Source organism: Protopterus annectens, chromosome 9.part0, assembly GCF_019279795.1.
Source record: "Protopterus annectens isolate FY-2018-M chromosome 9.part0, PAN1.0, whole genome shotgun sequence".
Classification (NCBI taxonomy): Eukaryota; Metazoa; Chordata; order Ceratodontiformes; family Protopteridae; genus Protopterus; species Protopterus annectens.
In genome coordinates, this window is record NC_056743.1 from 1,224,112,930 (window position 1) to 1,224,129,099 (window position 16,170).

The 16,170-nt window shown below is 41.5% G+C and overlaps 1 protein-coding gene across 1 annotated transcript in view; it reads left to right on the forward strand.

The window, feature by feature from the left end:
• RAD9A (RAD9 checkpoint clamp component A) overlaps window positions 1-16,170 on the forward strand; it is a 1,001,807-nt gene that overhangs the window by 791,739 nt on the left and 193,898 nt on the right. The window contains exon 9 of the mRNA XM_044082216.1: window positions 10,650-10,778. Within this exon, the coding sequence (XP_043938151.1) occupies window positions 10,650-10,778 (129 nt within the window). The remainder of the gene's footprint in view (window positions 1-10,649; window positions 10,779-16,170) is intronic.

Sequence of the window (16,170 nt, forward strand, 5' to 3'; positions counted from 1 at the left end):
CATTCCTGGGCACAAGCTTGAGTACAACTTCCCAGATGGCTTACCTCACGCCAGAAAAGCAAATTCATTTGACAACCTACTTCAAACAAGTAGCCACAAAAACCCTGCTATCTGCAAGACAAATACTGCAAACCTTGGGGTTCATGGCCTCCTGCATTCTTCTAATTCCATATGCAAGACTTATTATGAGGAAACTACAGTGGTATCTAAAAAGCCTATGGAGTCAACATTCTCGCAGCCTAGAAACAATGATTCCTATATAACTTGCCTACGCCTAGAGTTCTTTTGGTGGGCAGAGACCTGCCACCAAAACAAGGGACTACCTTTCACACCACCCCCTGCTGCCCAAACCCTAACAACAGATGTATCAGACTATGCATGGGGGCCTCATCTGGCAGGGAAGTGCATTCAGGGCAAATGGAACCCAAGTCAAATGCACCTGCATATCAATCAAAAAGTAATGTTAGCTGTACAGAATGCTCTGACAGCCTTCAAGGACTACATTCTTCCAGGACAACTAATGGTAACGATGGACAACACCACGGTTATGTGGTACATAAACAAGCAGGGGGATACACATTCTTACCCCCTCTGCAGGTTAGCCATGGCATTGTGAAACACAGCCTTGAGCTACCAAGTGCACCTACAAGCTCAATTTCTACCAGGAAAATTAAATACACTGGCAGATGGACTAAGCAGAAACCTCATGGACCCACATGAGTGGAAACTGGAACCAAGGATTTTCAGCATGTTGACAAGCGAATGGGGGAGCCCAGATATAGACCTGTTTGCCTCCCCCCAGAACTACCAATTGGACAAATTTTGCAGAAGGACTCCCCAGAAACAAGCCTGGAAAGTGGATGCTCTGTCCTTCAGCTGGAAAAACCTATCAGTCTATGCCTTCCCTCCACTGCCTCTGCTCTCCAAAGTACTACTAAAAGTCAAACAGGACAAACCAAGGATGATTTTGATTGCTCCAGAGTGGCTGCGCCAATAGTGGTACCCCCTCCTGCGCAGTGTGTCATGGTTATCTCCATGGCACCTGCCTCAGAATTCTTCCCTGCTGTCTCAGCAGGAGAACCAGATTCTGCACCCGCAGCTTCCAACACTGAACCTTGCAGCCGGGCTAATTACTTAAACTCTCCCTTACCATCCCTCAGCAAACCTGTGATGGATGTCATCTTATAGGTAAGGAGACCTAGTACTAGAAAATCTTACGCTGAAGAATGGAAAAGATTCTGTGCCTGGAACCAATCTCAAGGGATGAACACAGCAGCACCCAATTTACCACAGATTTTACAATACTTAACTGAGATGCTTCACAAGGGCCTGTCTTTTCCTCCATTAAAATCCACGCTTCAGCCATTTCAGCTCATTATAACACAGAACCTCCCCTCTTCTCTCATCCACTGCTCAAGCAGTACCTCAGAGGGGCCAAAATTTTGAGACCACCCAGGAGAGCTCCAACCCCAGCCTTGGGACCTTAACTTTGTATTGGAGAAACTCACTCTACCTCCTTTTGAGCCAGCTGCTACTGCAGACGTAAAATTACTTTCTTGAAAAACAGCTTTCCTTTTAGCAATCACTTCAGCTAGAAGGGTATCTGAATTACAGGCCCTTATGGCAGTGGAGCCTTTCATCATTTTTCATGCAGACAGGGTGTCACTCAGAACCAATCCATCCTTCATGCCCAAGGTGGTATCCAGTGTGGCTCTTAATCAGTCTATTTATTTGCCATCCTTCTTTCCCAATCCACAGAACAAAGGGGAACGGATACTGCATTCCTTAGATGTGCACAGACAACTTAGATTCTACTTGGACAGGACTAAACTTCAAAGAAAATCTGAACTGCTGGTAGCATTTGCTGCAGGGGCAGAGGGGAAGGCTATTTCAAAACAAACCATTTCTAAATGGATAAACTTTTGCATTTATTTCTGCTATAAGCACCATGGAAAACCTATCCCCCAGGGGATCAGACCTCACTCCACCAGGGCTGCATCTACTTCTACAGCCTTTCTCAGAGGTGTGCCTACCAGGGACATCCTAGAAGCTGCTACCTGGAGTTCTGTACATACTTTCACCAAGCATTATCATTTGCCAATTTTCTCTAAACCCAGAGCTGGCTTTGCCACTGCAGTCTTGCAGGGCCTTACAGCTGGCCCTAATGCTATCTAAACTCCTCCTCCCAACCATAGCTTTGGGAATCTGCCGAAATGTAATGACTGCAACAGTGAAACACGAAAAACATAGTACAGTTGTGTACACTTACCATAAATGTAGATGATGTTGCAGCCCTGGTTACCCTCCCTCCAGCCCCCTAACTTCTTTTGGCTATACCTTTACTTTCCTTTACTATGCTTAAAAGCCTTTTGGGTGTATTTGCTTTTTTGTTGGAGGTATTCCTTTGTGTTTTTGTTTAATTGTTCCCCATTAGGGGGGCACCTGACATCTGGGGCAAGAAAAGCTGATGTAATGGCGTTGGCTGCATGTTTTATATCCCTGACGACCTGATGTCATGGAAGAAGGGACAGCGACCAACGCAGGACCCAAGACTTTGTTAATCAGGCCAACTAAGGGCAACCTGCAAGCAGATTACCCAAATGTAATGACTGCAACAGTGAATACACTCTAACATCTACATTTATGGTTAGTGTACACAACTGTACTTTCTCCCCCTCTTGTTTTTTGTTTGTTCCTAGTCCTGCTATGAAAGTAAGTTTTCGATTCCTCCTGTATTCCTTTCTTAATATTCTCCCTATTCTCCACTTCTGTGCCATCTTACAATAGTATTTTAATAACTTTTATCTTTTAAAAAGCTCTTGAAATTGTCCTTAGTTAAATAATTTGAGAAGCACTGGTGTTTTAGTCCTTGAGGCTGCTATAAAAGGTCAATAATTACTGACATATTTTCATGGCCCAATATTCTAATCAGGCTAACATTAACATATTTTTCCATTTCCTTATTCTTATTTGGATTAAATACTTTATTTGGGACCGTCTAATATGTCTTGATGAACAATAGGTGTATTCTATATTTTGTTGAAATCTGCCTAATGTCATTACATTAATTAAGCCCATCAGACACAAGAATATGGTTCGAGGAGATAAATATACCACTGTCAAAGTTATTTAGCTTCTTGTAATGTTACCCTTTATTGCTGTAAACCTGCGTAGCATATCCAGTAACTGTTCTGTAATCTACATGCACAGGTTTGTTTTTTAATATTACAGCCCTCCTTGGGAGTCTTGCGCCTTCGTCCCTGACACTGCCTTAGTAGTTCATGTCCCTTTCCAGTTCGTTTAGCGTGTTCATTTTCCACCAGATGTTTTTTGCAAGGCGCAAATGTCTGCCTTTTCCCTCTTCAGTTCATTCCACACCCTAGCCCTCCTTAATGGATTTGTCAGTCCATTAACATTCCATGTGATGAAATTAATTTTGGTCATCTATATGGATTTATCATGCAGTATAAGTATTTATCCATCCCAGCTTTAATTCCTTTTAATACTCTAGCATCTGAATTCATCTCTGTCTCTCTATACTTTTCCAAATCTATTGTCATTCAGAATCTCTTTGTAAATCAACCCCTCCCCTTGCTAGTTTAAATAGCTATTCATTTAATCCCGACTGGATCAATTCGTCCCTGTAGTTAATATGATGACCCAAGTTGTTTCCCCAGTAAATCTCTTTGCATTTCAAAACCTTGCAAACTATTGCAGTAAAGAGAATGTGAATTATGTACAATAAATCTGATGTTTTACTGTTCCAAGGCGAGAGGATTGGCTCTTTATTTAGTGTGGCCATAGTCTCTCCCCACCCCCCATTTGGTTGTCTACTGTGTGCTAAGCTGTTGGTTCCCGGAAAGAGTCTTATTTGCTAAATTATCCCTTATGTACCAAAGTTAACCTTTTACATGTTCTAACCTGTAACAAACATTTAACAGCACTTGTTTCCATTTTAAACATTGAATTTCCCCCTTGAACTAGCAAAAGCTGATACCATCTCAATCAATTAGCCTTAACAGGTCCAAAGATCCATTACTTAGGTTAAAGTCTGACTGATTAATGTTGAAATTCAGTGCAGACCATCAGCAGCTTAGTGAATTGGTGGCATCTAATTCATGTCATCCCTTTTCCATACTTAAATTCCTTCCTGTTCATCAACGTTATATTACCCTTTTGCTCTGTTGAGGGTCAAGTAACAATTTTTAAACCAGCTCCCCATTCAAGCTTTGTGCCCTCCCCCACAAGGTTCATCAAAAAACCCGGGTTCAGTTAAAAGAAAAGCCATTATGTATACATATTATTCAAATGACTATATTTTACTAGCATATAATACACGTGTGTTCCCGTCTTTAAAGCAAAAAATTATTCCCTCCAGAGTTAATTACAGTCAAGTCCCATCAATGTTCATATTCATCAAAAACACCATTCATTCATTTATTAATTAATAAACACTGCTCCCCATTTATCAGGCATATTCCCATTTGTCCTTTTGTTAGTGCTGCTCTTGCTGGCATCAGTCTTGGATTTTAATGATGAATATCTCTTAAGTGGAAATTTTTCCCCTGACTATTCCCAGAGGAAGACTGCACCTCCAGGGCTTCTGTTTACTTGGAATCATGAATGGCAGTCCCTTCTTTTATTTCATAGGATCGTAGGAGGTTACTAGGCTATTGACCTGGAGGTCATTTCAAGCCCAGCCTTTTCATCTTAATATAATACCACTGATACTATAGTCAATACCCAGGACTGTATTTAGTAATGATTGCCCATGTCCAGGAGGGTTGTGGGTGCTATCCCTGGTAAGAATTTACGGTGCCCCATCCACTTGTCCAGGTTCCTTTTGAACAGTGTTATACAGGTGCGCTGCTTCACATGAATTGGCAGCCTATTCCAAAGATGCGGCAGTTGCTGGGAGACAGATCTGTCCCTCCAGCCCACCCTGTTCAAGTTACAGGCCATGTTTAGGTCCCTGGAATGGGTAGCTCTAGTCCCGTTTGATTTATGGATGTGCAGCAAATCATTAAGTTTGGGTCTGGGATTGCTGTGAAAACCAGGCATAAGTTTCCCCCAAGAAGTCTATACGATACTGAGTATAGTGACAAGGACTTTAGTCGGTCTGTGTAAGGCAAGTGCTGAAGTCCCTTAGTCTTCGTTATAAAACCTCTGAGGTCTCTCCAGTTGCTGCAGGTGCTTTGTATGGTACATGCCGAAAAGGGTGTTATACTCGAGTATGGGCCTCATTAATGACGAGTATGCAGTGTTATAACCTCCTTTGCTCTAGAGGCGATGCCTTTGCTAATCAAGTGTGCTATGTCGAAAGCCTTCTTTACTACATTAGACACATGGTGGTCAAAGTTAAGGTTGCAATCCACTTTTGATCCCAGATTTCTTACTACTTCGTAGGTACACAAGTTATTGTTGTTAATTTGATAGTGTGAAGGGACATTGTTTTTACCAAAGAGAATGATGATGCATTTCTTTGCATTCAGTTTGAGACCATGACTAAGACACCAGTCGTTGGTCTGTATAAGACCATCTTGAAGTATTCTGACATAATTTGGGGAGTCAATAATTGCACCGAGTTTGAAGTCGTCTGCCAACTTGGCCAGCCACTGTCCCTTAGTTTTGGCCTAAACTTCTGAGAAGTATATACCAAGCAGAAGGGGGCCCAGCACTGACCCTTGTGGCATCCCACTGGTGACAGGTCTGCTGGTTGATGTGGAGTCATCCACTTTGATAGTGTGTGACTAGTTTGTGAGCCAGTTGGCAACCCATCTTATAACAAAGGGTTTACATTCAGTTTGTTAAGTTTATCAGTAATGCCTAAGTGTGGGATTGTATCAAAGGCCTTTGCCAAGTCAAGGTATGCTGTGTGCACAGATATGACCTTGTCAGTGGGCCCTGATCACATTTTTGAATAAATCCACCAGGTTTACCAGGCAGGTTCTGCCCTTGACAAAGCCGAATTGGGTTGGATCCAGGGTTTGGAGGTCGCCTATGTCTTTATTTTTGAGGTCCATGATGATGCGTTCTGTGATGAAAGGAGATATTGCCAGCCCAGCTAGATGGAATTTTGTAAATAATTATATGTCATTGGTGAAAATTGAAATGATTTATACAAGATGCTTTTGCTATAAATGCACTAGAACTGCACATCATGTGTATATCAAACAGCCTGTACAGACGTGTGTGTTGAAAAAGTATGAAAAAGTACTTGGAAAATGCTTTGTGCTTAAAATGGATCCACAGTTTGCCACTCCGGGAAAGAACAGAAATGCACATGCAATACTGCAACTGCTCAAATGTATATACTCCAACAGCCGAAACTGGGATACAGGAGGTTATCTTCAGTCTAGTAAATTTTAGGAAAACAACTAAAATCAAATTACTTTATGGCTAGGCCATAAAATTTCAGCAAATACTTTATCCACCGTCACCTTTCATGCCTCCTGTGGGAAGTCAGATGACTTCAGATTCCTTGCAAAAAATATTTTTAAACTTCCAGGACAAAAAAAAAAACTTGTATTTGACGCCACTTTGTCTACATCTGTGTTGTACTTGTTGAAACTCTGCATGTTTTTTCTCTTTGAGGCTGAAAAGTACGGTTGATATATATTCTGTCATATTTTATAACCCACTTTCCATACATATGCCAGAATTTGATCCCTAAAGTGAAATGATGTAAATCTGGCTATAATATGATAGGGTTGTATCTGTTTCCTTCTATTCTATGCACGCATTCCAAGAGTGTTTCTTCAGCACTGGTTTTTGTCTATTCATTTTACCCCTTGTATAAAAAAGACTGTTCTTTCCTTCCAGCTCTTCGAGGACCCCCAACAGCCCAAAGATTTTTCCTTAAGGCTGTGTCGTCTTGGTCCGTAGCCATAGCACTAAGTAAGTTCAACCTCATTGCCTCATTGGCAGCCACATTAGATTTCAAGAGTTCATATTCATAAATCAGTGATTGTATTTCATCTGAGTGTTTATTCACCACTTCAATGATCTTTTATCTGCTGATCATTTTCCCCAGTATAGGCATTCAGCATAGAGTTCATACCTTGCAGCTCCTTGTAAATTACTAGCGTCACCTTGAGCTCTTTGATCTCCGATCGCAGAGTCTTCCTTAGGCTGTTGCATTTGTGTTAATGCAGATTTACCTTTTCTGTTCTTGGCTTTTGGTTTTTGCTGCCATATGTGCCTTCTGCTGAGTGTTCTACTTGGTGCTTTTAGGAGGTCTTACAAGAAGATCCCCATTGTAACCTCAGGAAAAAAAATTAACATGTCTATGGCTGGTGCTCTCTTCTGAGCTGTTCCAACTGCTACTCCATACCAGAAGTCCCCATAATTAGTTTTTTTTTTACATATTTACCTTCCAGAATGGCTATGAAGACAGGTTAGTTATATGTAGTTTTGTGGAACTTTTCTCCCCAGGCCTCTGCTGAAAAGGGGTGTGCCCCCTCCTCCCCACCCTGTTTATTCTTAATTTGGATTTTCTAACTCTGGTCACCATTGGTGCAGAGGGTCAGACATGCTTTTGTCCTAGCTTGCTATCTCTTTTTTTAACACCTTAAGTGATAATTCAGTAAAGGTGTTAAAAAAAGAGATAGTAAGCTAGGACAGAAGCATGTCTGACCCTCTGCACTATTGGTGTAGAGGGTCAGACATGCTTCTGTCCTATCTTACTATCTCTTTTTTTAACACCTTTATTGAATTATCACTTAAGACCTAGGTAAACCTACATTTATATAAAAGAATAACATGTTAACATGTTCCCAGTTACAAACCTTATACATCACAGTTCCCACCTTCCCTTAAATCTCACTCCTCCTCCAAAACATTGTTTTATATGTATTGTTCCCACAATTTCTATTTTTTTTGTATGTAATTTGCCCCTACCCTTTTTTAAAGATCCCACTTCCAGTTCTTTTGTCTCTGTTAAAATATGTACTACTTCAAAGACAGTTGGTTTAGACTTTAGTTTCCATTTTCAAGTAATTGCTTTTTTTGACAGCCACTAGAATTAAACTTAGCAAGGCCTTACTATGTCTAAGCAAGTTTGATCCTGTATCCCAGTTCAAATAATCATTTCCTTAGTTACACCCATTTGCTCACCAAGTATTTCTGACATAGTGCTCTGTAGGGAATTTTTAAACTCTGCTAGCTCATTACACTCCCAAAAGATTATGTTCCCAGTTATCTCCTTCTTTCTCCATCACACCTCCAACATTTATCTGCTTGAGGAAAAAGTCTTTGTAGTCTGCATTGGCTATAAAAATATCTGTGTAAACACTTCCAAGCAAAAATCCTAAATCGTCTAGATTTGTGTTGCATATTTGAGAGCCATACATATGTATTCCCCTTGTTTCCTTGTGTTCTCTCTTCCAAATATTTTCTAAACTCCTCTGATTTGATTGTCATGCAATATTTTATATGCCCTACAAATTACCTTTAACAGCAGCTTCTTTTCTAGACTCAACTAAAAACTCTACTAGTCTTTCATTTAGGATCCCTCGTCCCTTTCGTTTTGTCTATATTCTGATATCAATTCCTGATGAGGAAGAGCAGTCTCTCTAGGTTGCAGTCCAAATGTCTGCTTGGCCTTTTCCCATTCTCAGTATGTTATCTCATTATTCCACACTTGTGCTTATAGCCTGCTATATAACTCTAACTACATTATGCAATATATTAGACTTTTTAGGTCTTTTGAATGAGTTGTTTTCAAGAAATAAAGTAAAACATTCTAGTCCATCAGAATGCTAATTTATTAAAATAATTTTGGTTGTAATACCCTTTTCCCACCTAAAGTGATTCTTTGGTGCCTCAGCAGTCAGATAAATGTGGTATAAATGGATTAAAGTATTAGGTTCATAAGCAAGTACTAGGCAATCAGTCTGCAAAGCATTTCAACCCAAGCCAAAAAACCCAATTCAAAAATTCTCTCCCACCTCAAGGTGGGCAAAACAAGATAGACCTGGGGAGAATTTAAGGCTGCCTATACAATTATCTAGGGTTTACCATGAAAGTGGCAAGGGTGCTACTCTGCTTGACATGTAGTAGAAGTTTGTTCCAGAGGCGACGGATACATTGTAATAAGACATGTCAGCATGACAGATTCATATCTGCTGATGAAGGTTTAGTTCCTTTAACCAAGTATTTGATGTACCATCACTCCTGCGGAAGAATAGGAGATCAAATAAGGTTGGGTCTTTCAATGCCTGAAAGGCTAGGCCTAGATCTCTACAAAGGAATCTGTAAGAGACTGAGTACAGAGAAAGAGCTGTCAGTCTCTCCTGTTAACTAAGATTTTTGAGGCCACTAATTTTTTTAATTATGAATCTGTGAGGTCTGATAAGATGCGTAATATGGTTAGATAAATACCATGCGAAAAGGTGCGTTTTATTCAGTAATGGGTCTGATAAGATATGAGTAAAGGGGAATTAACACTTCGTTGGATCTAGGGGAGATACCTTTGGAAATTAGATGGGCCTGTTAATAGGCTTTGTGAACTACTGTGGAGGCAATGATGGTCAAATGATAAGGAAATGCCAACAAGAGTACTAGATCCCTTACAACAGTGTCTGATTGGAGGCGTGCATTTCTTATGCAGTAAGAGAAACTGTTTTATTTTTCCAAAATGAACTATGCTATATTTTTACATTTAATTTGAGACCACTGCCCTTGCACCAACACCAGTTGTTAACATGATCTAACACGAGTTGTAGCAATTGTGAGTAAGCTGAAGATCATGTAACACTCAAGTTACAGTCATCTGTAAATTTAGTTTTCTTTGTTTATTTATTTTAATCTGTAAACATAATTAACCACAGGCCAAAACAGAGGTGCTGACCTGAAGGTCTGAGAAATGCATGCCAAACAAGAGATGGCCCAAAAGTGAGTCCTGTGGTACACCACTGGTAACTGTTTTGCTTTCATAAGTACACTTGCTACTCTAACCACATGGGTTATGTCAGACAACCAGTTATCCATCTCACAATATAAGGATTTGTATTCAGATTTACAAGTCTGTCAATAGTGACTGCATGGGAAATGGTGTCAAAGGCCTTGGCCAGGTCTAAATATGTTGTATGCATTGCATAACCACTATCCACTGCTTTAGATACATTTTCAAAGAAATTAATGAGGTTTAAGAGATAGGACCTTCCTTTGATAAAACCAAATTCATGAGGGCCCATGGTTGAGAGCTTTTTCAATGTCCAGATTAGTAAAGTCTGGGATAATGCACTCCATAGCTTTACATATGAGGCTGATAAGAGTAATGGTATATAGTTACCAGGGTTCATGGTTGGGCCACCCTTGTGTAATGGCATTACTATAGTAGTTTTCCAGGCTTCAGAAATTGTATTAAATAATCTAAAATAATGTTATGATGCATTATTACAAATCATGGTAAAAAAGAAGGTATGCATGTAGAGGTTATTTTCTTAAGTACTGTGATTTTTAATTACTACTTTATTTGCTCCTATATTATGTTAATTGTATTAGTTTCCTGCCCAGAATGAAACATTACAGCAAATGTAGTCTGTGGTTTGTTAGAGTGTATTGGATTGGTGCTGGTGAACACTTTTATCTCCTGTCTTTTGTTTTGTCAGATGTTTGTAATTATTTTTTGTTTCCCTTTCCACTAGGCCTGTGATATTCAACTTGGAGGACACAGTGCTGGAAGTGAATTTTGTACTGGCAACACTGGCTGACGTTTCAGAGCGCTCACAAGCTACACAAAAGGAGAGGGATGCTCAAAGTCAGAAACAAAGCAGGTAACAGTCTACATAGAGTGTTTTGCTTCCATACATTATCTGTCATCATTTCTTACTATTTCAAACATGCATACTTTTATAAACCCATATCCTTGTTTTGTCTTGTGAATCCTACTTGTTGCCATCATGTGAGATGTAAATCATTCCTTGCCAGTTACAAGCTTTATGAAAGCAGAACTTCCTTTGTACTAACTGCTGCTGGTTTCATAGAGAGTAACACTGTAAAATCAAAGTTTCGATAGTTTTCTGATGTTCTTAGTGTTTCACTGTTGCAGTCATTACATTTGGGTTATCTGCTTGCAGTAGCCCTCAGTCGGCCTAATTAACAAAGTCTTGGGTCCTGCGTCGGATGCTGTCCCTTCTTCCATGACGTCAGGTAGTCAGGGGTATAAAACATGCAGCCGACTCCTGAAATTTTCGTTTTCGAGTTTCAGAACCGAAGTCTTCAACGAAAGTTAAGTAACCCATTGGGGAAACTTTTTCTTGCTCCTTACCGATGTCAGTAAAAGTTAATAATTGCATTACTTGTGGAAAGCAAATACCTCACAAAGATTCTTCATTCGTACTGTATTCCTTGCCTTGGCCCTGACCATGACATACCTTGCTGTCGGTTTTGTGCTTTATTTAATCAGCACACTATCTGTCATCTGTATATTTACGCCTCTAAATATTTCGGTTCTCGGTTTAATTATCCAGAAATGTCATCGGTTATCCATCCGACTACTGGGATTCCGAAAAAACGCAAAGAAAAAGACAGAGACAGGCCGCCTAGGTCCAAAGCTGCCGATGATGTTTCTCCTAAGCTAGTCGCCAGTTTGCCGGTACTCAGTGAGGTGCTTTTGCAGCCTCTGATACCCGCTACTTCTGATTCGCAGGCCTCTACTGAGACCCATTCGGAGTCCGGTATGCCGTGAGATGCTTCAACTGTGGAACCTGCGGATGTCCGTACCTTGGATGGGTCCGGAGCCGCTCTGCAGGCACCAGCTTCTGAGGGTTTATTCAGGCCTACGGACTTGCATATTAAACCGATGCCTCCTTCTTCATTTAGGCCTAAATCTCTAACCATGCCTAAGAAACCGACTTCCAGGCCGCATGCTCAGGCCTCTATGCCTAAAAAACAAATAAGAATGGCTGAAGATCTTATAACTTTAATCAGGGGAAGCCAACCTCCCCCTTCTAAGAGACCTAGGACTGAAGTTGTTTATGAATCTTCTGACCAGGATTCTGATTTTTCTGATTCTTCTGATGATCTGGATTTGTGCTTATCTACTTATGAGGATTCTGATGCAGAGGACTCTATTCCCTCTGCTTCCCCTCCAGATGATTTTTCTTTTGGTGAAACCTTACTTACTCTAAGGGAGCATTTCCACTGGGAAAGCCAGGATTTTTCTGATTCAAAAAAGAGGCTTAGGGATTTCTTACTCCTGCCTCAGCATAGGCATTTAGCTATACCTCCTGTACTAGACATTGTTGATCATGCCTTTTCGGAATCTAGTTTGGCCCCTGATTCTTTGCCTCCTGCTGCCAGAAAATCTGACAGATATTACAGGGTTCCTGATTCACACAAGTTTCTTTTTAAAAATCCTATTGCGGATCCAGAGACTATTTCACAAGGACCCAAGGGCATTAAGGCTTCTACTGCTAAAAATCCTACCCCTTCTGATAGAGACTCCAGGGCGCTGAATAGATGGGGTAAGAAGGTTTACACTTCTGCAACCTTGGCCATTAGGGCTTTAAACTGCCAGTTTCATATGTTAAAGTATCAACAGCATGTTATTGGGTTGCATAAACAGAAAATTATGTTAATTCCTGACTGTGCTGAAAGTAAAGAATTACAGGATTTAATGCATTCTGCTGAACATGTTGATGAACATACTTTGCATTGTGGTTTTGATTCATTAGAAGCCTCTTGCAGGGCTGCTGTTACTTGGTCTGTGCTCAGAAGGCATGCTTGGCTTAAGGAGCAATCTCTGCCTGATCATGTTAAAGCTAAACTGTTGGATGCTCCCTTAAATCAGGATGGCCTGTTTGGCAACAAAGCTGAGGAATTTCTCAAAAAGATGGAAGATAAAGCTAAATCTATGCAAACTGTTAAATATTTCTTGCAAGTTCAACCTCCTAGATTTAGTAGGTATTGGCCCTCTAAGAATTGGTCCTTTCCAGCCCCTTCCATGTCTTCTCAAGCCAAACCCAGACACAGCAGAAACCCCAGATTTCAGTCCCAGGGGACACACAAGACTAAGCAGTGGGGGATTTCCACACCCAAATCTGGGATTAGTAAGACTCCCCCCTATGGAAAACTGTCTCAATAACTCAAAATGACTTAAAACTTCCAAGCACTTCCCAGCTGAATGCTCCTGTAGGTGGAAAGATTGGTCTGCAGGCCAAAAACTGGGAACTCATTACCCAGGACAAATGGGTTTTAAATATAGTGACCCAAGGATACAGATTTCACTTCCACACGTTACCAACACCAAGCGGATGGCCAGATCTACCCCCAAATCAGTGGGCAGAGGCCCAAAATCAAGTTCTCTGTCTCTAAAGCATGGGGGCTATTCAGTTGGTGACAGAAGAGGAAAAGGGACAAGATTTCTATTTGAGACTTTTCCTGGTACCCAGAAAAGGCAATACATGGCATCGTATCCTGGACCTTTCTACTCTAAACACCTTTCTGGTGATTCCAAAATTCAAAATGCTGACTCCTTCACCAGCTGCTTCCTATTCTAGGCAAAGATGCATGGTTGGCAACACTAGACTTAAACGAAGCATACCTGCACATCCCTATCAGGGAGTCTTGCAGAAGATACCTACGCTTCAAAGCAGGCTACATGCACTATCAGTTCTCTGCACCGCCCTTTGGCTTATCTACTGCACCCAGGGTATTCACAAAGTACCTAGCTCCAGTCATTGCATTTTGCAGGCAAAGAAACATTCAAATATACCCATACCCGGACGATTGTCTAATTCAGGCAGAAAGCCAGGCCATACTTTTGAATCATCTGGCCTTTGTTCAAAGGGTGCTGATTTGTCTGGGGTACACCATAAACGAAAATAAATCACACCTGGTACTCTGTCAACAAATTATATTCCTGGGAGCAAGCTTGAATACAGCTTCCCAGATGGCTTTCCTCACGCCAGAGAAATGGATTCATTTGACAACCTATTTCAGACAAGTGGCCACAAAATCCCAGCTATCTGCAAGGCAAATAATGCAAGTGTTGGGGTTCATGGCCTCCCGCATTCTTCTAATTCCATATGCAAGGCTGCATATAAGGAAACTACAGTGGTAACTCAAAAGCCTATGGTGTCAACATTCACAGGATCTAGAAGCAATGATTCCTATTATACCTTGCCTATGCCTAAAGTTCCTTTGGTGGGCAGAGGCCTGCCACCAAAATAGGGGACTACCATTCACACTACCTCCTTAACAGATGCATCAGACTATGCATGGAGGGCTCACCTGGCAGAGAAGTGCATTCAGGGCAAATGGAACCCAAGTCAAATGCACCTGCACATAAATTAAAAGGAAATGTTAGCTGTACAGAATGCTCTGACAGCCTTCAAGGACCACATTCTTCCAGGACAACTAATGGTAAGGACGGACAACACCACTGTCATGTGGTACATAAACAAGCAAGGGGGGGTACACATTCTTACCCCCTCTGCAGACTAGCCATGGCATTGTGGAACACAGCCTTGAGCTACCAAGTGAATCTACAAGCTCAATTCCTGTCAGAAAAACTAAATACACTGGCAGACAGACTAAGCAGAAACCTCATGGACCCACCCGAGTGGATACTGGAACCAAGGATTTTCAACATGTTGACAAGCAAGTGGAGGAGCCCAGATATAGACCTGTTTGCCTCCCCCAGAACCATCAATTGGACAAATTTTGCACAAGGATTCCCCACAAGCTAGCTTGGAAAGTGGATGCTCTATCCTTCAGCTGGACAAACCTATCAGTTTATGCCTTTCCTCCTCTGCCTCTGCTCTCCAAGGTACTACTAAAGATCAAACAGGACAAGCCAAGGACGATTTTAATTGCACCAGATTGGCCACGCCAACACTGGTACCCCCTCTTGCACAGTTTCACGCTTGGCCCCATGGCACCTGCCTCAGACTCCTTCCCTGTTGTCTCAGCAGGAGAACCAGATTCTGCACCCTCAGCTGCAAACCTTGAACCTAGCAGCCTGGCTAATTACCTAATCTCTCCTTTACCATCCTTCAGTAAATCAGTGATGGATATCATTTTAGAGGCAAGGGGGCCTAGTACTAGAAAATCTTATGCTGCAAAATGGAAAAGATTTTGTGCCTGGAATTAGTCTCAAGGGATGAGCGCAGCAGTGCCCAGTTTACCTCAGATTTTACAATACTTGACTGAGATGCTTCATAAGGGCTTGTCATTTTCCTCCATCAAAATTCATGCCTCAGCCATTTCAGCAAATTACAGCACAGAGCCCTCCCCTCTTCTCTCACCCACTGCTCAAGCAGTTCCTCAGAGGGGCCAAAAATTTATGGCCACCCAGGAGAGCTCCAATTCCAGCCTGGGACCTTAACTTTGTCTTGGAGAAACTCACTCTTCCTCCTTTTGAGCCAGCTGCTACTGCAGATTTAAAATTCCTTTCCTGGAAAACAGCTTTCCTTTTAGCAATCACTTCTGCAAGAAGGGTATCTGAATTACAGGCCCTTATAGCAGTGGAGCCTTTCATCATCTTTCATGCGGACAGGATGCCCTCCGAACCAATCCCTCCTTCATGCCCAAGGTGGTATCCAGTGTGGCTCTTAATCAGTCCATTCATTTGCCTACCTTCTTTCCTAACCCACTGAACAAAGAGGAACGGATACTGCACTCCTTAGATGTGCGCAGACAACTTAAATTTTACTTGGACAGGACTAAACCTCAAAGGAAATCTGAACAACTGCTGGTGGTATTTGCTGCAGGGACAGAGGGGAAAGCTATTTCAAAGCAAACCATTTCAAAATGGATAGGCCACTGCATTCATTTCTGCTATAAGCACCTTATCCCACAGGGCATCAGACCCCATTCAATCAGGCCTGCATCTACCTCCACTGCCTTTCTCAGGGGTGTTCCTACCAGGGACATCCTAGAAGCTGCTACCTGGAGTTCTGTACATACTTTCACCAAGCATTATCATTTGACAATTTTCTCTAAATCCAGAGCTGGCTTTGCCACTGCATTCTTGCAGGGTCTTATAGCTGTTCCTAATTCTATTTAAATTCCTCCTCCCAACCTTAGCTTTGGGAATCTATCCAAATGTAATGATTGCAACAGTGAAACATGAAGAACATAGTACAGTTGTGTACACTTACCATAAATGTAGATGTTCGAGTGTATTCACTGTTGTAGTCCTGGTTACCCTCCCTCCAGCCC